Below are 22,002 nucleotides of genomic sequence, written 5' to 3' on the forward strand. Positions count from 1 at the left end.
AAAATAAACTTGAATATTAATATTTTTATCTTCTCAATAATTTCAGTTTTTGCATTTACTTTATTTTCATTTCTAATTTTTTAACATTTTTCATGCTGTATCAAGCTTTTTGCACTCTCTTTCAAATTTAATAAATTTTTTTTTGAGCTATGATAGTATCTTTTAGTTCAGTATTCCTTGAATTACTGAATGGATTAATCTAATAAGGCATGAAATTATACAAAATAGAAACACTTAATATAAAACACTATACCATAAATTTTAACTTTTTCCACTAAGTACTTCTAAGAAGGTTATCTCACTAATCAGTCTTCAAAATAAAACTCTATTTTTGAACTGGTACATGTGCTACTCTTTTAATACCTTTAGCAATTTTTGTGATGGCTTTTCTATAATCATTTATCTTTACACAACACTCAGATTTGTTCAACTTTCTACAAACTCCCCCTTCTTCAGCTAACAAATACTCCAGGGTAATTCTGTTTCGATAAACAAATGCTCACATTTGTGAATGTTGCTTGGCCAGCAGCTTTAGGGCAGTAGAGGTTTGGTTTGAAACAACTTTAACTACTGTCTGCAGCTTTATGAACTGATTCAATAGATAGATTTGGGTTCTGTATCTCTAAGATCCATCTGCAGCTCAAGTGGCTGGGTCATCTCTCTGCAGGCCATTTGTCTTCATTTCTGGTTTCTTCTTGCTTTTGGAAAGTCAAGGTTCAAGTCTCTTTTATTGTTTTTTAATGTTTCATAAAGTGGTGTTCCTAACATATTGCTCCTGGACCTCGGTATAACAAAGAAGGAGGGTCATGTAACTCTTAAGATACAGGTTCTTTTTCACTTTTGAGGTAATTCACTATATGCTCTTTGCTCACAGATTTAATATATTCTATCAGGGGCTTTCCATTTGTTACTTGTTGTACCTGGTTGTTCCAAATAGAATTTTAGGTCACTTATGGATTGGTAAGGGTTAGCTCCAGAACTTTTATACCAGCACAAATCAACATGGTTATCCTACAATTAGTTTCTTTTTGTTATTCTCTAATATCCAGCAGGAGTTTTTGGATGCCAGGTGTTAGTATTATTATCTGATACAAACTGTTTTAATTATTTGATGATTCAAAATTTATCTTCCAGGTCATTTTAATGTCTTGGAAGTTTGAGTAAGATTTCATTTTAAAAATTGGTCTGGAGCTAGACTCTCACTTTTCCACAGCTATTTTTTTAGCTACTTTAAGTCTTTCACAAATTTAGCATTTAAATAATTTTAATTCTGTAACTACTTCTTGCATTAAACCTAGAAAAATATTTTAGTTAAGGTTGGCAAATCTCAGTTGCTATACTGCTGTTTCAACTGTTCACACTACTTATTCATTTTGTCTAATTCTTTCCCTGAGATTTTTTTTTATACTTTTATAAAATTACTGTGATTGTAACAGGCAGCATTAACATATGGATGTTCCACAAACACAGATTTTATCTTGTTTTTGCATTTGTCACATTTGTTTGCATTTGTCACATGGATCAGAATTATTGTGATTTTGTTTTTGCATAGTTTGTTTGCTCATTGTTTGCTTTTGTGCTGCTTGTTTTAATATCGCTTGTTTCTTTCTTATTTTTTTGGATTCTGTCTCATCCTGCTTTATGGTTTTGGCCAGTTGCCAAGGGTATCTTAATGAACACAGTGAAAATAATCCTCAGGAGTTTTCACTCTCTACCTCCCTCAAGGCCCCTTGGGCTGCAGCCAAGGGCCGAGGTGCCAGTCTTCTTGGTAGCAAAGTTTATACCCTGGGGTCTGGTCACTGACACGTTTGGTCTCACTGGTACCCTTGGCCTCATAAGGTTCGTATGAGCCACTTCAACTCTGCTTGTTTCAAGGATGGCACAGATTTCACAGCACTGTCTTATCTCTCTCTCTCTCTTAGTCAGTTATTTTTTTTTTCTTTTTAATTTAAACCACTAAAGCTTCAGAGATGCACCAACTACAATAAAAGTTACTTTTTACACAACTTCAGTTAGCAATTTATTAATAAAGCTTAAATTAACAGGGGGTTCTTTTAGCAAAATTTTTGCTGTTAAATAAATAAAACATTTAGTCAAAACCATTTATATTTACTATACAAAATGTTGAAAAACAAACATTTAAAAATACGGAAATTCAAGTTTCTGTGAAGAAAACCTGTGCTACGTGTTTTTAACACTTATAATGCACATAACACAACTGTAACATACTATTTGGATACTATATATTTATAAAATGCGTTTGTCTTCACAGACTGAGCAAGGCAGAATTTGTCTTGAATGTCTAAATATAATAAACCAACCCAAATTAATGCCAGGTTGTAACAAATGGTCAGTCGTGTTATATGTTAGAGTTCACTTGGCACAGCCAGCATTGCACACTTTTCAGTTAAATGGGATTTAGGTAGTGCTGCTGTTTCTATTTCCAGCAAAATATCTTTAGATGAAGGAACAGTTTTACCTCTTTTTTTTTTTTTTTTTTTTTTTCTGCTACTTTTTAGTTTGTAAAGGATACAACAGATAACTCTCGCTTTCACGTGTTTTAGTAATAAATTTATCTTTCCCCTCCACCAGGGAAGCTACAGGGTACCATAGTCACTCTCTTCTTGGTTAAAATGTTCTTTTGAATTTACATACTGATTTAAAGCTTAACAAATCCAATTTTTAAGCGATCCGAACTTTGGCCAATTCAAATTATCTTTTCGGATCATTTTCTTTGTCTATTTAAACATATAATATGTAGGAGACAGGTTCGGGAATCAAGAGACAACCCAATGTGAGTTAGCAGCTTGTTCCAAATTTATTACAACCTGAGCTACATTTTTATAGTATTTTGAAAAGCTAACATGTGATCTGTATTCTATTATGATTGAATAATTGCTGTTTTTCATGTTTTAATTTCTACATTTCTATTGGTCCAGCTCATAACACCCAAGCTCTATAAGATACTTTTTAGTAAAACTTATTAAGATACATTTAGCAGATTTCTCATCCTAAAATTCTTATTTTTCATTGTCTTATTAACAATTAGTCTTCTTCATTTCTTTGATACAATATTCTGCCAAGGACTCATGCTAGCTCAAAGGCAGGGTTATGCAGGCCTTCCAATGAGCTATGGCCTCGAGAAGCAAGCCATTCTCCAACAATTCCCCGTTTTTCTTCTGCACAACCATGACTTTGGTTACCTTAACAAACAAACACTTGATTATAGATATTGCACAATTAACACATAACAAACCAATGATCATGACACAGATAATTAATAATCCTGTTTTACATAAACTCTTAACCCATCCTGTCAATCCAAGTTAATCAGCTAGTCCATCAATCCTAAAGAATCTCACATCTTCTTTGATCTTCTGTGTATGCTGCATAAGTTCTTGAATTTCCTTGTGGATGGATTCTGAATGATCTTGTAAGTCCATACAACACATACCATCAAAGTCTTCACATCCATGACCATGACCATGTTGTTGTTGTGCTAACAACAAAAAATCAATGCCTGCTCGATTTTGCAGTACTGCATGCTGAACTTGTGACGTATCAATTGCTAATTCAGAAAGTACTCTGCTAGTACCATTTGCTTGTTTTACAACCCAACAACTAAGTTTCTTTTAATTGCGATGAGCTCTAGCAGCAGCAGCAACACCTGGCAAAAAGGTAGAAGCAAAAAAACACTTGCCATCTGTTCCATAAATCCAAATTATCATCACAGTCAGAACTCAAAATTTCACTAAGATCTCTATTCCATCTGACACAATGTGTGCTATTAGGATGATGGTATGGAAGCGCCATGCTGAGTTGTCCAGTTGTGCAAAGACCTCCAACAGGTTGTGATGGGATACCTGCCCATGCTCTGTTACCACAAATTAGAAAATAACCTGTTGGTAGTCTACAAGGGGATTAAGTCCCAAATACAGGGTTTGATGCATTCCTCACCATTTTAGCACACCACTGCGAAAAATTGCCAGTTGGACTTGTCAATGTGATGATATTGGATTGTTCGCATCTTTGATCAGTACCTTTTGCACACAATTTTTTTGCTAGCATTTAGATAAATACAATAAGCAGCATCTAATGAATCTGCTAGATCAATTTCTTGTGGCTCAGGGCCTTCTGGAAGACGATCATTCCAAACATCATAATTCTCTATACACTGTGAAAAATGGTTATGTCCATTCCCTAGACGCTTTGTCTTAAAAATGTCCTGAGTCTCTTTCATTGCCTTGTCTAACAAAGTCCACCTTGATTCATTGACGGGAACACCAATCAGACAAGTATGAAAGGAGACTGAGGTGTAGACAGACTAGCACAGAAGGTCGTGGTATTTAAACTACGAGCGAGTGAAACCCATACATTTTCCCGTGGATCTATGGTCTCTCTAGTTAACATGCCTGTTATTGAAGGTAACATGAAGGTAATGAAGGTAAATGGCCAGTTGCCATTTTGAACTCTTTCCCACTGTCTACGTGAAATAGTACAGTTTCTGCACTGTGCTGCAATTATATTAGTTTTCTGAGCAAGTTTTGTAAAAGTTGCTATTTTCTGAATTCTAAATATTAGATTGGCTCTTTCTAATGCACCCACATTTTCCCATAATGATACAGCTTCTGCCTGTGTTAAAGAACAATTTAAGTAATTTGTCAATGGAGCAAGCGGAGTTAAATGGTGAATTTCTCTATAACACCTAAGACAACCTCAATGAGGTTTTGATCTCTGATATTCCCATAAATCTCTTTTACAATCTCCACACACAATTCTTATCCAAAACTTTTCTGTGGTTTTACAATACCAACACCTTATACCTTTTAATTTTTCTTTAACCCATTGTAGATAAACAGAAAAATAAACACTTTCAATATATGGATTTCTATAATCAACTTGTACACACAATAGATAATTGACTTCTCTCACTAATGGCTCAAGGGTAAGTTGCCACCATTTACTTTCTCTAGTCTCTAGTGGCTGTGATATCCCACTGTTGATGTGGTTGATCGCGGCTCGTGTCCATTTACTCGGCACCCATAACGGTCCTGTAGGGGTATCAACACACACGTAGCCTCGGCCATTAAACAGGACTTTAGCTGGTCCTATCCAATGTCCTGTTTTAAGCTCTCTGTAAGGAACAAATACTTCATTAGTTACAACATCTGATTTTACACATCCATTGTGTATGACAACTGGAGGATCTTGACAAGCTGCAAAAACACACAAAGGGTTAATTACAAAAATAACTTTATCTAATTTTTCTTTTGGGTCAGAGATATCTTTGAATTTGTTAAGATATTCCTTTAAGGTTCTATTAGTTCATTTCACTATTGCTTGTCCTGTAGGAGAGTTTGGAATCCCTTTAATATGCTCAGCTCCCCATTGCTGCATGAATTTTCTAATATTGTCACTGGCATATGCAGGGCCATTATCAGTTTTAATTCCATTTTAATTTCCATTCAAAAGGTGTATATTGTGCTCCAGGCTGGCCATTAGCAAGAGTTCCTTGCTGTACTGGATAGGCATGTGGAGAACAGGCAGCTGCAGCTTCGCATTGTCCTTCTAAAATAGAATCCCTGATTACTCCAGACCAGCAACTGTGAGATTCGACTGGTCGTATTTCCATTCCCCCTGAAGTGGTAATTATCATGTCACCTACTGGCTGCCTTCCATGAGTATTTAGATTGCTCATTTTCTTAATTACTTTTTCTAAAAGTTTATCTGATGGCCTCTTGTGTTTTGGAACTGTAATATCAGAGGGTGTTTCGTCAGCTGAGCTTTCATCCTCAGAGTTTTTAGCACTAGTTGTACGGAATTGGGAAATTGTACAGTCTTTGCCTCCTGTTTCTGTGTTGTGTTGTTTGTTCACAGGAGATAAGGGGGGTGCATTCGGAGTTACTGAGGTCAGTCCTGTCTCTTGACTGGCAATTTCTTGTGCACTTGTTTTAACAGGCACTTTAATACCTTTTGCAGGACTAGGGTCAGTGAATAAATGAGAACTTCAATTTGCTGACGCTTCTATATCTTCCCCTCCTAACATTTTTTGTGCAGCTAGTGCCATACGTTTTTCAGCTTGGTATTGATTTAGGGCATGAATAATTTCTCTCCAAGTGGTAGCAAGGTCTCTAGCAGATTTACTGCCATCAATAGTGGCATCCCATAGGGCATCTCCAATTTTTTGCCACTCTGTTCAGTTAAAGAGTTCTGTGGGATCTTGCATAAATCCCTTCTCTTTTGCCCATTTACATAGCACTTGGAGCTTTTTTGTGCTTACACTGGCCTCTCGCTTAGTGAGAAATTCTGCCAGCAGCGATAATGCCGCTTCTCTATCCATTTCCCGAGGCAGCGTCTTACCGGCACTTCGGAGGATGGCCGTCAGATCCTCTTAACCTCTCTAGGCTCTTTGTGCCGAATCGCCTTCTCTCCTTAATCCGGAATCCATTGGATTCTTTTACTGCATTTCTGCAATACTGAGCCTCTTGACAAGGTCCTCAGGCAGCGTGCAGGCTTTATTTGTAATCCCTGGGCCCCACATTGGGCACCAAAACGTAGGAGACAGTTCGGGAATCAAGAGACGACCCAATGTGAGTTAGCAGCTTGTTCCAAATTTATTACAACCTGAGCTACATTTTTATAGTATTTTGAAAAGCTAACATGCGATCTGTATTCTATTATGATTGGATAATTGCTATTTTTCACGTTTTAATTTCTACATTTCTATTGGTCCAGCTCATAACACCCGAGCTCTGTCAGATACTTTTTAGTAAAACTTATTAAGATACATTTAGCAGATGAGATTTCTCATCCTAAATTCTTATTCTTCATTGTCTCATTAACAATTAGTCTTCTTCATTTCTTTGATACAATATTCTGCCAAGGACTTAAGCTAGCTCAAAGTCAGGGTTGTGCAGGCCTTCCAAACAGCTGTGGCCTCAAGAAAGAAGCCATTCTTCAACAATAATAATTAATAATTTTCTGCTTGTTTTTCCTCTTCGGGATTCCCATGTATCCTAAAATCATAACATCATCCTCAGTGGACTGTCCTGAGGAATGCTCCCCTCCTGAGAAACCCCCTCACGGCTCTCAGATATTCTGGGCTCTTGTGAATTTGCCTTATAATTTGCAGCCCCTGGGTTCAAGGACTTACTCTCCCTTGAACCCATCTCTGGCAGCAACCAACCAAGAAATCTCCGGTACCAGGAGAATCTCGATCCCCCTCACTCACTCCGTGCTTCAACTTCCCCCCTCCCTCAATATTACTCTGTTGCTCTATCCCATCTTTTGCCAACTACTTGCTTCCTGTCTAATTTCCTCTCTTTCTCAATTTCTTTTACCCCTCTTCGACTACTCATTTCTGGCTACTTCTCTTCCCAATCCTTCTTCACTACGTTCCTTAACTCTTAACTAAAGTTCACAACTATTTTCTCTTTTTAAAGGAAGTTGAACCTGACTCAATCACTCTCCTCCTGAGTCACTTCACTCAGCGATCAGATCACTCCCTTCTCCCCGAGGACTTTCCCGTGGGTTTTAAGATTGGAACTCTCCCTCCCGTCCCTCCCGGGGATTTTCACTCGTTCTTCTCTTTCACTTCCCTCCTTTCCCGGCCGGTCTCCTGGCGGAGAGCCGAAAACGCGGTACGGCCGGAGGTCTGCACTCCCTTTGGGGGTCCGGGCTGCCCAGCCCCGTCTCAGACACTGCACACACACACACAGGCACACAGCTCCCCCCTGCCCAGCCCCGTGGGACTCACACGCTCCGTTTGCCCACGCGGTTCTTGTGCACAAGACGTTTTACAGGCACCTTTATCTCTGGCCGGCACTCGACGGGAGCTCTTCTGCACGCTTCCTACAGCCAGCTTCTTTTGCTCATGCTTTATCCTAAGTGGAACTTCTATTTCCACGGGAGCACGATCTAAACTTGGCACCACCTTAAAAAATTGGTGGGGAGCTCCTTCCCATGATTAGCCGTTCTTCCCCTAGACTGGAGTTCCTGGGTTTTGGCACCGAATTGTTATAAATGACTTTCAAATTTCCAAACAATCAATCTAATTAATTGATAATATACTTTAATAATTGGATACAAAATAATAAAAGAATACAATTTAGTAAAAGAATACAATTTAGTAAGAAAGATACAATTTAGTAGATATATTCTGATATATATATATGTGAATATAATTGGCCAGTGGTTACAAATGTTTAAGGCATAAGCAAAATTGACCGGGGTACGAGGGGGGCTTCTCACCCCACCTCATGTACAGAACAAACCACTTCAAGCTAAACTTATATACTTTATGCTTATAAATATTCATTAATGTTTCCGGTATGTTTCCTCCTATTTCCAATTTTTCTGACTTTGCGCCACTTTTCTTCATGGTGCATGCTTCACTTGTTGTTAGGGGGTCTTCAGTCTTCTTTTGGTGGTCTTTTGGCGAAGGCTTCTCCTCTTCCTCGTTGTCCTTTGGATAACCTTACAGGTTTGCATATGCATACTAAGTGTTGTGTTATGTTAGTCTACCAATTAGTTTATATTTACTGATTTTTAGCCTCAATGGCAAAAGTCATTCTAATTTTGTCCATCTCAAGGCCGTTTTGGTCTTGAGACATCACTTATCTTCTAAACTACATCCTGTACCTCAATTTTAACATGTAACATCTGTAAAGGGGTACATCTGCCTTGTAACACTCATTCTTTTGGTTGCTTCTAATAATAACTTTCCAAATAGTTACAATTTAGTCAGCATGAATCAATTCCATTTATTACACAACCTACCGGGCCCGCAGCGAGCCCCGAGCTCCCGCAGAACCGAGCGCGGCTCCCACCTGCGATGGCCGGGGCCGCCTCCGAGCTCCGCCGCCGCCTCACCGGGCTCCGGCCGCTGCTGCCGCCGCTGCCGGGCCCGCACAGACGCTCCGGCAATGGCGGTTCTCCTGCCCCACGGCCGCCCTGGGGGCGCCAGCGGGGCCGGGCTTGTCCCCGCTCTGCCCAATCAGCGCGCGCCAGAACCACGAGTGACGGCAGAAGCAGCCAATCGCAGCCAGCGGTGGGCTCTGCACACGGCACGGACTCGCTTGCCTTGGGCTGAGCTCCGCCATTTCTCGGAAGCCTCGGCTGAGGAGCGGCCCCGGCGCTGGGCCCGGCCCGGGCAGGAGGCCGAGGAAGCGCCGCTGCGCTGAAGCGCCGGGAGCTCGGGGTGCCCGGGAGCTGAGGGCGCTGCGAGCTGGGGGTGAGTCTGGGATGGAGATGGGGATGCCGGAGAAAGGCCAAAACTCTGTGACTCTCCTTCCTCTCCCGGGCGGGGAGCAGAACACACAAGGAAAGGCTGGGGGGTCAGGCAGGATGAGGGTGGGGGCAGTTCAATCCTTGGTCACGGGCACAGCACACCTGACTTGGGGAAATTAATTGAATTTATTATCCAACATGTAAGAGCAAGAAAATGAGAAGCAAAGTAATTCTTACGGAAATCCATCTTCCCCCCCAGCTGTCCCTCCTTCCCGGGCTTAACTTTCTGCCCCTCTCCGTCCCCCTCCCCGCCCAGAGGCACAGGGATGGGGGTCACAGTCAGGTCATGTCACTGCCTCCCCCTGAGGGCCAGGAATCCTTGTCCTGCTGCAGCCTGGGGTCCCACCCAGGGGACAGAGTCCCTCAGGAGCAGGCTGCTCCAGCGGGGATCGCCAGGGGGATCCCCGAGTCCGGCCAGGAGCCACTTCCATGGCTCTGCAGGGGCTTCCCCCGGGCTCGGGGCCTCTCTCAGGCACCCCCTGCTCCGGCCCGGCCTCATTGCCCCCCTCACCCCCCCATGCAGCGAGTGCCCGGGCAGGGAGATCCACGATTTTCACGGGGCTGAATCTTGGAGTTTCTGAGCTTTATTGGGCTAAATGTTGGTGCTTTGTTTTTTTGTGGGGGCTGGATCTTTCTATGTTGGGGTGATACCAGTTTTTTGGTGTTTTGGAAGTTTTTGATCTGTCTTTGTTTGCATTCAGGAAAACACATAATCACAGACTGATTATATGCAGGTGCTTTATTGAAGTGTGTGGGAGCTGGGGGTATCAGCAACCCAAATCTAGCTCCATCGTCTTTGTCCAAAGTGTGCATATTTCTACAATTTCAGCTGTTGCAGTAATCACTGTAACAACCTTATCAATATTGCTTTATTAATATTGCTTCATTAACTTTGTCTATATTGCTTCATGAGAGTTAGCTCATCCTTGTATGAAAATGTACGAATCTTATCTCTGGGTGGGTATCTTGGAGACCCCAAGTACCAGTTCCCGTTACTGTAAACATTTCAGCTTGCTAGACCATCCCTAATTCCAAGCATTGTTGTGGCCTACCTCTACATGATTTTAAGAAACATTTTCAGAAACATTTAACCCCATAGTAACATATTTCCCCACTTCGAAAATATTTCACTTTACTATAATAAGTGTAATGCTTTCACTATATACAGTCCTTTTTCTGTGTTTATACTTGATGTTCATCTTTGAATCCACAGTTGTTGTAAGCGTTGTTACACTCTGGAGGACTTGGAGATGACAAATGCGGATGTGGATCTCTGTCCCGTGTCAGTGCCTTTATTGTCTTCTGGTTCCAGGATACTCTTTTCTTTATCTCTCCTTTCAGAACTGCACAGATTAACCAGATTGCTAAGAACACAATTAGTTGGATTATCTGACTCTCAAGAATAGATTTGATCCTAAGCCTTCAAAAATTTTATCTACCCAACTTGTGGTCTGGTCTTCCCTCTCTTTCTGTGCTTCATGTTATATTGGTTTTAATTGATTAATGTTGTGTTTTACATCTGCAGTTACATTTGGGATGTGGATGCAGCAGTGATCAATTTGTCCTTTTAGGTACCCGCATACTCCGTGTTCTTTCAACAATAACATATCTAAAGCCAATGTGTTTTGCAGGGTCATTTTAGTTGTGGCTTGTAATTGTACATTTAGCTCTCTAAATCCCTCTTTGGTAGCTCTTGCCAATCTTTCTACCTGACCTGTAAGTTTGTGCAACATCTTTCTATTGTTATAATTTGCTATTGGACCAAATAAGGATTCCAGGGCCCACTCAAATTTTACACTACTGGAGGGTTCCTGCCATCTTTCTTCATCTTCAGCTTTGTTTTCCTGAACTTCTCGTCTCGTCCTTATTTGCAGGAGTTCATGTTCTCCCTTGAATGGGGACCTTTTCCAAATTGGGCATGAGGTGGGGAGGCCTAAAGTAATCTCTTTTACTTTTTCACCTACAGGGAAATGTGTTGTCCAGGTACCATCGCTTGCTGCCCATCCAAATTGGCCTGGACTCTGAATTGTACTTGTGCTACATATTACCTTTTGGATCACTTGTCCTATCTTGTCATTTATTTCACCTTGTTTATGTTTGATTCCTCTGCAGGCACATCCAATTTGCAGAGCTACCACTAGCAGTGGCATTTGTTTTATTTCTTCATCATCAGAAGTACAGTCCTAAGTTTTGTTCCATACTCACCAATTCACTTTGTCTGCCTCCATTCTACTGCTGGTTGCAGTGTTCCATACCCCTGGATCTGTTTCACTTTCAGAGCCTTCCCACTTAATGCACCAAGGGCTATCTGCCATAGATTGGAATTTCTGAAGCACACTCATTGACCATGCACTGTCCCAAGCGTCAGCCTGATCTTTTCCTTCCTGTCCTTCACGCTTCCACTTCGATACTGGAATCAATTCTTTAGTGACCTTTGCTATCCTTTCATAACATCATCCATAATTCCCAAATCCCCCATACCAGCCTAGTTTTGGTTCATACTTTCCTCCAGTTTCATGACAATCCCATTTAGATGAATACTTTGGCTTCACAGCATTTTCAAACACTGTCTTATTTTGGTACTCATGATGTATTTGCAATACACAGCTCACATTTTCATTTTTATTCTTTTGTATTTCAGGTAATTTTGATGTTATAATTCCCCAATTTATTGGGTCTCCTGCTGCCTTTGGTATTGGCAGACAGGCAGTTATTTTGCTGCTGTTTTGCATGTTGGCAAAATCTTTAATTAATCCAATCATCCCATTTTCTGCCTGAATAGTATTAGAGACTTTTATCACTTGTGTTTCTGGCTGCACCCCCACATCCCTCTTCATTCTAAAATGAAGAGTTGTCAGCTGATCCTTTTGCATTTCACATCCCAAGGTAACATTGATTCCTGCTGATGGCACTAAGGGCCATAAAATAATCACCATTACAGTCACTAGCAACCTAGACATTTGAAACAATCAAACCCGCTTTATCTGCAGCTTTGTTGGCCCTACAGTTTGTGCAGTCCACAGTGCAGGGGAAACCTTCTTCACCCTGGTGTAATGTATGCAGGGATCCAGTCCAGCTCCTTTGACTGCTGTCAAGGTAGTTAACAGTACCTGATAGGGTCCATTCCACCTTTCTTTTAATGGTTCTTCGTTCCAGCTTTTAACGTACACTTCATCTCCCGGGGGGATGTCATGAACTGGATTCTCAAGAGTCAGCAGCCTGTTCCACACAAGGGTGCTCTGAAGTCGAGCTCGAGCTTTTCCAAGAGACAGAACATAATTATACACCTCTTGCTTCCCTGTAACATGTACATTTGGATTAGGTTCAGGGGATTCATATGGTTTCCCATACAATATCTCATAAGGACTGACTAACATCCCGCTTCTAGGCTTTATCCGAATCCTCAGCAGTGCTATTGGTAAAGCTTGTGGCTGCTGCAATTTAGCCTCTTGGCATATTTTGCTGATTTGCCTCTTCAATGTCTGATTCATCCTCTCTACCTGTCCACTGGATTGGGGTCTCCATGGTGTATGGAGATCCCAAGCTATTCCCAGTAACCTACTCACCTCCCTCACTATTTTGGCTGTGAAATGTGGGCCCCTATCTGATGATATTCCTAGAGGCACCCCAAATCTTGGAATGATTTCTTGCTGTAACCACTTGACTGTCTCCTTTGCTTGATTTGTGGGACATGGAAGAGCTTCTGGCCATCCTGAAAATGTGTCAACCCCTACCAATAGATATTTGTGTCCTTGAGTTCTTGGTAATTCTACAAAATCTACTTGCCAATAATCTCCTGGTTTTACTCCTACCCGAATTTTCCCTAATTGTGCCTGTCGTCTAGCCACTGGATGTTCTTTAAGCAAATTTCACATTTTGACATTACTGATTTTGCCATTGTTGACATCTGTACTGAAATTAAACTTTGTTTTAACAATTTCACCAATGCCTCTGCACTCCAATGACATTTGTTTTGTTTAATTTGTAGAATTTCTGTCATTATCACGGGGGGTACCACTACTTGTCCCTGTGTAGTCACATACCACCCTTCTGAATTCTTCTGTGCATTCAGTGAGCATCCCAATTTCTCATCTTTTATTGAATGTTTTGATTCTGGAGGTAAATTGAATTGAGATACATTCGTTTTTAAAGGTATCAATGCCATTGCAGTTTGCACTTCTCGAGCAGCTTGTCGGGCTGTTCAGTCTGCTTTCCGATTTCCCTCATGAATTTTGGAGTTTCCTGATTGGTGAGCTTTACAGTGCATGATTGCTACTTGCTCCGGCTTTTGCACTGCTTTTATTAATTGCAGGACTGCATCTTGATGTTTAATGTGTGTGCCTTGAGAAGACAGCAGTCCTCTTTCTTTCCCCAGTGCCCCATGTACATGCACCACTCCAAAAGCATATTTTGAATCAGTCCATATATTTACTTTCTTCCCTTCACTCATCTCTAATGCCCTGGTTAAAGCAACCAGTTCTGCTCGTTGGGCAGATGTGTTTGCTGGCAAGGCCTTTGCCTCCACCCATGGATGCTAACTGTGAAGCAGGGAGCACAGTGCCCGTGGAATAGCCGCATAACTTTCTCAGTCTCGCCTGAGAAAGTGGCCTGGGAAATCATAAGGGGGAATTAAAACAATCCTCAGAGATAGAAAACAGCCTTGCAGGTGCTGTTTGTCTGTTCCTTGTTTACTTGCAAGAGGAGGTTGAGGGGTGGTGTACTGCACTGACCAATGATGGTGATGTGTTAGTTTGCTAACAAATAAGAGTTTTATTTTTCTGTATTTTCACATATCGGTCTATAAAAAAGATCTGAGGTAATAAATTGAAAGAAATGCTCCTGTTCAACTCCAAGGGAGTCTGTGTCGTTCTTCTCGCCGTTCCCAATAGAGCGACATCCACCACTGCACCTGTTGTTGTTACCGCATATCCAGTGTATCTGGTCCTGTTCTCCACAAAACTGCTTCCGTCTGTAAACAGCTCCCAGTCTGCCTGTTCCAGTGGGACATCTTTCAAATCTGCTCTAGCTGAACAGGTGTGTTCTATCACTGTCACACAATCGTGTTCCAGTGGGCCTTCTTCAGTTGTGGTACCTAGGAACAAAGCTGGATTCAAGAGGTTAGTTGTCTTTAGTGGGACATCATCCTGCCCAGTCAGGATTACCTGGAATTTCATCATCCTGCTTGGAGATAGCCAATGGCCCCCCTTTTGTTCTAAAACAGTGGTCACCATGTGTGGCACATAGACATCTGTGTGTCTACCCATCGTGAGTTTCCTGGCTTCTTGGATCAGCATCACAGTGGCTGCAACTGCCCGCAGGCATGAAGGCCATCCGGCACTCACGTTGTCAAGTTGTTTGGAAAAGCAGCCTACCAGCCTTTTCCAGCTTCCCAAATGTTGGGTCAGCACTCCCAGTGCTGGGTGTGATCTTTCATGCACAAACAGGTAGATCTTTGGGTAGATCAGGCAATCCTAACACCGGAGCCTTTGTCAATGCCTCCTTCAGTTTGAGGAAGGCCTCCTTCTGTGGTTTGCCCCAGGTAAGCAGTTGTGTCTTCTGGGCTTCATACAGGGGTTTTGCAATTAGTCCATATCCATGATCCACAGGCGGCACCGCTCTGTAATCCCAAGGAAAACTCATAGCTCATGTGGGTTCTGGCATTCTGGAATAGCACAAATAGCTTGAATATGATTAGTACCCAGCTTACATTGCCCTTGTGAGATTTCATATCCCAGGTAAATCACAGTCTGTTGGGCAATTTGTGCCTTTTCTTTAGACACTTTTTATCTTCCCATTCCTAGCTGATTTAAAATTTAAATTGTTACCTTTATGCAGGTTGTTTTCTGTTCTGTAGCTGTCAGTATATCATCAACATACTGTAACAGCAGGTATTGCTCTCTCGGTACTTGCCCGTTTTCGGTCCAAATCTCCAGCTCCTTTGCCATCTGGCTTCCAAATAGGGTTGGACTGTTCTTGTATCCTTGTGGGAGTCGTGTTCAGGTGAGCTGGGTTTTCCTTCCATTGTCTGGATTTTCCCACTCAAAGGCAAACTGTTTCCTACTTTCTTTGTCAGGGGGTATGCAGAAAAATGCATCTTTTAAATCAATTACAGTAAACCATTTCTATTTGTCTTTCACAGATGTCAACAATGTGTAGGGATTAGCTACCACTGGGTAAATATCTTTAGTTATTCCATTTATTGCTCTTAAATCCTGTACTAGTCTGTGCTCACCATTTGGTTTCTTCACTGGAAATATTGGTGTATTAAATTCTGATTCACATTCTTCTAAAATTTGGTACTTCAAAAACTTTTCAATAATCTTTACTACTCCTTGCCGTGCTTCTGGCTTTATGGGATACTGTTTAACCTGGACAGCTTTTGCTCCTTCTTTTCATTCTACATGTACTGGTTGTGCCAACTTAGATTTTCCTGGTATGTCTGTTTCCCATACAGAGGGAATTGCTGCATCCTCTACTTCCTGAGGGATAGTAGGGACTGGTTTTTCTTTTATCATTAAGATTTGTCCTGTCTTTGATTCAGGTATTTTCATGAAAAGCTCCCCGTTTTCAAAAGTTATCACTGCATCAAGTTTTGCTAATAAATCTCGTCCTAAGAGTGGAATTGGACACTCAGGCATATCTAAAAATTCATGTGTTAACACTTTGTTTCCAAAGCACAAATCCAGGGGTTGCAGGAATGGTCGATTCTCCTCCTTCCCTGTGGCTCCAACTATTGTTGCTGTTTTGTCTCCAGTTTGCCCTTTTAGATCATTTAGCACAGAGTATGTAGCCGCCGTATCCACCAGAAATTTTACTTCTTTATCTCCCAATTGTATAGTTACTAAAGGTTCTGGTATTGGTTTTCATTCCGATTCTAGTCAGCTGCTGTACTCCCCCAGCACCATTAATTTGGAAGCATCTTGATTCTGGTTGAACTGATTGCCCTGTTTAAACCAATTTGGGCATTCATTTTTCCAGTGCCCCTCTTGTCTACAAGAAGCACATTGATTTAACCCGAATCTTGGCAAAACCCATCCCCCTCGTCCTCTGCCAAGTCCACCCCTCCCCAGTCCACGACCACCTCTGCCACATCCTCTGAAACCTGGATTCTCTCTTCTTTGGATCACTGCCGAAAGATTTTGCTGCTGCTTTTTACTAGCTTCCTTTTCCCTGTTATTGTATACTTTCCAAGCCACTTCAAGTAATTGATTCAAATTCCTTAAATCTTCTCCTTCTAACTTCTGCAATTTTCTCCTAATATCATCCTGCGACTGCCCAAGAAAAATGAACGCAAGCTGAACATTCGCTGTTCTGTTTCTAGTTGAAGATCTGTATACTTTCTTGCTGCCTCCTTAAGGCTTTCCAAAAATGCAGCAGGGGATTCTTTCTTTTCCTGTCTTATCTCATACAATTTAGACCAATTCATAGCCTTAGGTACAGCATTCCAAACCCCTGTCTGGAGCCACTCTTGATACCTCTTCAGCCTCTGCATGTCCCCAAAGGCATTGGGATCCCACCCTGGATCCTCGGTTGGGAAGTTCTCATCTAAAGTCCCCGTCACCACCCCAGTTCTGAGATCTTCTCTCACCTTCTCCTTGGCTGCTCTAAGCACCATCTCTTTCTCAGTAGAGTCCATTAAATTCTCCACTATTACTTGTATATCATCCCAATTTGGATTCTAAGTTTTCATAATCATTTTTACCACCCCTGCTACTTTATCAGGATTTTCTCTATAAGTTCCAGCTGACTGTTTCCAGATTATCAAGTCTGCGGATAAAAAAGGAACTTTTACAAACACCGGCCCTTCTACTCCTACTCCTTGTCTCAAGGGAGCAATCACAGTCCGCCTTTGTCTGCCCAAATCTTTTCCCGTTCTACCCAGAACCGGAGCAAGCTGTGACCGAGTCCGATGGGATACCGGTGTCGCTGATTTATTATCATCACCCCGCTACTGCTATCTTCCTCCCCAGCATTTTTCACATTTCCTTGTATCATGGTTGGGTTTTGATCATCTCCTGGAGAAGAAGGATCAGGTGAAGGTGGCAGAGGAGGATAAAGAGGGAAAGGTGAAGTGGGATTAGGCGAGATAGGTTTAGGTGAAATAGGATTGGGTGAAGTGGGGGCAGACAAAACAAAATCGGGTTCTTTTGGTTCTGCTGAAACCACTTGTAAATCAATATCCATCTCTTTCCCCCGAAGCAAACTTTCTTTTAATGCCAGGTGCTCTAAACAACTTTTTCCTTTTACACAAACCTCACATTTATCACTCACACGTGCCTTAACTGCCATCAATCCACACTCAGCCTGCCATTCTGGCTTATCTCGCAAATAGAAAAACAAATCAACATACGGAACTTCATCCCACTTTCCCTCTGGCTTACAGAACAACATCAACTGTAAAATGGTGTTATACTGCAAAGATCCATTTCTCGGCCACTTGTCCCCACTGTCCAGGTCATATCCTGGCCACCATGTATTACAAAAATCAATCAACTTTATGTAAATCTTGGCCAAAGTTTCCCTGTTTCCAATGTGCTGATAAGCACCCCAAAGGAGAAGTACGTGGTACAGGGGCATTGCCACCTCAAATCCCTTTAAGCTTCTCCATGTTACAGTTACAATACACCACACACCACTGCTGCCCAACGTGCAACGCTTTCGCACTTGTCTGACAGACGGCGCCTGGGCAATACCAGGAATTCCTCCAGCCCAACCGTGAGAAGCTTTCGCTGCGTCTTATCGGCAGGCACCAGAGCAGACGAAAAAACACCTTACCTCTCTCAGAGGGATGTTGTGAGCAGCGGAGACGGTCGCGGCCGGATGGGCTCCCCAAGAATCCCTCGGTGCTGGCTGGAGCGTGATCGGGTCGTGAGCTCGCTCAGCAGCACTCACAGAGTCCCATCTGGGTCACGAAAATGTTAGAGTTCAGGAACACAGATAATCACAGTTTGATTATATGCAGGTGCTTTATTGAAGTGGGTGGGAACTAGCAGTATTAGCAACCCAAATCTAGCTCCATCGTCTTTGTCCAAAGTGTGCATATTTCTACAATTTCAGCTGTAGCAGTAATCACTATAACAACCTTATCAATATTGCTTCATTAATATTGCTTCAATAACTTTATCTCTATTGCTTCATGAGAGTTAGCTCATCCTTGTACGAACATGTCCGAATCTTATCTCTGGGTGGGTATCTTGGAGACCCCAAGTACCAGTTCCCATTACTGTAAACATTTCAGCTTGCTAGACCATCCCTAATACCAAGCATTGTTGTGGCCTACCTCTACATGATTTTAAGAAACATTTTCAGAAACATTTAACCCCATAGTAACATTTTGATGTTTGGAGGATGTTTGTGCTGAATCTTGGTGTCTAGGAGGTTCTTACAGACACAAGATGCCCAATGACTTCCTGAGATGAACTTGGGCAAGGAGGAATCCCCACCCCAAGACACTCTTCTCTTGTTTTTTCCCCCAAACCAGGATTTTTCATTCCCAAACCGAGGCCAGATGGAGGAGAAGGAAAAGCCCCAGAGATCCCACACAAGGAGGGTCTGCAAACCCAGCCCAAGGAGCTGTGAAGAGGAAAGATCCCCCCAGTGCCAGGAAGGCGGCCAGAGATCCAGCCGGAGCTTGGAGCTGGGGGTGAAGCCTCACGGAGGGGAGAAGCCCCACAAGTGCTTGGAATGTGGGAAGGGCTTCAGAAAGAGCTCCTACCTGATCCGGCACCAGGTGATTCACACTGGGGAAAAGCCCTGTGAGTGTGGGGAATGTGGGAAGAGCTTCAACCACGGCTCCAGCCTCATGCGGCACCAGGTGATTCACACTGGGGAAAAGCCCTACGAGTGTGAGGAATGTGGGAAGAGCTTCAGTGACCGCTCCAACCTGGTGCATCACCAGAGGAGCCCCAGTGGGGAACAGCCCTACACCTGCTTGGAATGTGGGAAGAGCTTTGGGTGGAGCTCTGACCTGAGGAATCACCAGGTCATGCACACCGGGGAGAAGCCGTACGAGTGTCCCGAGTGTGGGAAGAGGTTTCAGCGCAGCTCCACTCTCATCAGACATGAGCGGATTCACACAGACGAGAGGCCCTTCCGCTGCCCCGACTGTGGGAAGAGCTTCAACCGCAACTCCACTCTTGTCAGTCACCGGCGCATCCACACTGGGGAGAGGCCCTACGAGTGTCCCCAGTGTGGGAAGAGCTTCTCACGGAGCTCTAACCTGACCCAACACCAACGGAGGCACCAGTAAGGGAAGCCCTGCGAGTGCCCCGAGTGCGGGAAGAGCTTCGTGTGCTGCTCCAGCTCCATCCCCCATGGGAGGATCGGCATTGGATGATCCCCAGTGACCCCCGTTGGGCAGAGCCCGGGTGATCCGTGGTTGTCGCCCTGAAAACTCAGCTTCTGAGCTTGCTAACATAGTTTTCTAAAGACTTTCCCAGGACAGTAACTGTAAACATAGATATGTGTACATTCTTTCTGTTACTTGTCTTGTGATGGGCATTTCTCATGGCCAGTGCGGTGAGAAAGTGTTATCCTGACCATCCAATCCCTAGCCGTGGTCAAAAACCTATAAATCCTGGGAGGAAAAATAAACTCTCTCTTCTTTTCACCACACCTCAACCTGTGTCCGTGTGATCTATTCATCTTCAGCGGCAACATGTGGTCCTGGTGATCCATGGTCCTGGTGATCCATGTTGGGAAGACACCTGGCTGGGAGGTTCCACATCTTCCTGGCTCCTCACAGCACCTGGATGAACACCGGAGCAGGAACATCCTTTCGGACACAGACCAACAATGGGAATTCCTTGGGGGGAGTGGATTTTTTGACTTTCAATCCCAGAAAACTGTTTGTTAAAAGTAACGGAATTCACAAGCCCTATTACACTTCAACATCTTCACAACACCTCTCCTTCCTTTTCTGGGAATTCAACACAAACTTATAGTCAGTAAGTTCTGCAAGTGCTCTTGCTGCGTGAGGCCACATTGTGTCTTTCATTCTGCAATTAATGAAGAAAACACAAATTGCCCACTGAGACCCTTCTGCTCCCTTCCACATCACTACTCAAGAACAAGCCTCAGGCACATGCCCATAGTCCCTCTCTCCCAGCAGCTCTGAGCTGCATTGCACAGTGCTTGCTCTGCACCAGAGAGCACAAAGCAGGCTGGCCTGGTGCCCCTGAATATTTCTGCAAAACACACTGCATTTCACACCTTTGCTCTGGCTCAGTGCAGAGCTCCAGGAGTGCAGGCACTTTGTCCCAGAGCTGTGTGAGGCACTGGCTCCTGCACATCTGACCTGACTTGCTGTCACTGCCTCACGCTGGCCTCGGTTCCGCTGGCAGAAATGCCGTGCCTGAAGGACACTGCCCTGTGCTGGAGCCTGCGGAGCAGCCCGGCTCCCTCCCCCTGTGCCCAGAGTGCTGCACACACTGCTGACCATTGCCAGCAGTTCCAGGGCAGCCGGCAGAAGAGCAGGAATGGTCAGCCAGGGCACCAGCCCTCAGCTGCTGTTTGCCTTTCTCTCCTCCTGTGCAGACTCCAGATGGCCAATGGCACCAGTGTGTGCTGTGCCCAGCACAGCTACGCTTCCCCTCAGGAGCAGCCAGCTGCCAGCTTGGCTCTGCGAGTGGAGGATTTGCCCTCTCCCAGCAAGAGGCACCCAGGGCCGGGCTGCTGCCTCTTGCAGCTCCAAGGGCCTCCTTCCAGCCTGTCTCTGCCGAGGCTCAGGCTGCTGCGGGCTCTGCCAGGGCTCTGCTGGGGCTCCAGCCTGGGCAAGGTCGGGCCCGCTCTCACCTCCCAGTCGCTGACAGCTCTGCACCAGAGGAGACCTTGCAGAGCACCCTCACTGCTCTTTCTGCTTTCTCACTTGAGCAAGACTCTCCTCCAGCCAAAGAGATTGCACTTAGAGACACAAATCCAAGTGGCAGGAACCCAAATACTCTCGAGTCACATCTGCACAGCCTGCATCTGCACAGGATGTTTGCGTTGCACCACTCCTCCTTTAGTTTTTCCTGCAAATGCCATTGCTGTTTCTGCCTCAGCTGGAAATGCCACAGCTGGGCAAAACTTGGCCATTGGGCCATATTCCAGAGGCAGTGTGATCTGGAGCAGATGCATGAAGAAGAGCTTTCCCCACTTACAAACCATACCAAAGAAGCCATCAATGTCACTTTCCACCTCTAAAAAAAGCTGGCAGTTCAGAAGGAAATGTTGAGCTTTCTCACAGGGTCAGGAGAGAAATGTTCCAAAGGAGTTGAGGTTTTAGAAACTTTATTTACAATCCTACTCTACAATGCTACACTACAATCCTATACTACAATCGTACTCTAAGTTCATGGAGAAAACAGTTCTAAATTAATTGGTGCATTCCTGTCTCCTTCTTTCACTTCTTCACTGAGACGATGAGTGGTGCCAGGCTGGACCCAGGCATGGCTGATGTTATAAATTGATGCTGCAGAAAGGAAAAGAAAACAATAAGAAAGCATGATTTTTCCAAGCTAGGAGCTTCAAAGGCAGGGGAATACTTTTTAAATGAAATGGGGATTGAGTCAGAGTAGGTCAGGAGCATGGGGCAAGAGTGGCACAGGTTGCCCCAAGAGCTGGTAGGAAGCCCACCCCTGGAAATATCTGAGGTGTGAGTATCCTGATCTCTTGAAAGATGTCCCTGCTCATTGCAGGACACAGACTAGATGAGTTTTCCATGTCCCTGTGTGT

At 43.6% G+C, this 22,002-nt stretch overlaps 2 protein-coding genes across 2 annotated transcripts in view; both read left to right on the plus strand.

The window, feature by feature from the left end:
* Window positions 1–20,477, plus strand: part of LOC102103283 (uncharacterized) — a 111,037-nt gene extending 90,560 nt beyond the window's left edge. Inside the window, exon 7 of the mRNA XM_088068920.1 lies at window positions 19,021–20,477. Within this exon, the coding sequence (XP_087925046.1) occupies window positions 19,021–19,537 (517 nt within the window). The 3' untranslated portion in view covers window positions 19,538–20,477. The remainder of the gene's footprint in view (window positions 1–19,020) is intronic.
* LOC148182324 (serine/threonine-protein kinase PAK 3-like) overlaps window positions 1–22,002 on the plus strand; it is a 226,917-nt gene that overhangs the window by 99,137 nt on the left and 105,778 nt on the right. The gene's annotated exons all lie outside the window — the stretch shown is intronic.

Source organism: Pseudopodoces humilis, chromosome 33, assembly GCF_049639895.1.
Source record: "Pseudopodoces humilis isolate 2021_Gansu_Grassland_sample_001 chromosome 33, ASM4963989v1, whole genome shotgun sequence".
In the NCBI taxonomy this organism is placed as follows: domain Eukaryota; kingdom Metazoa; phylum Chordata; class Aves; order Passeriformes; family Paridae; genus Pseudopodoces; species Pseudopodoces humilis.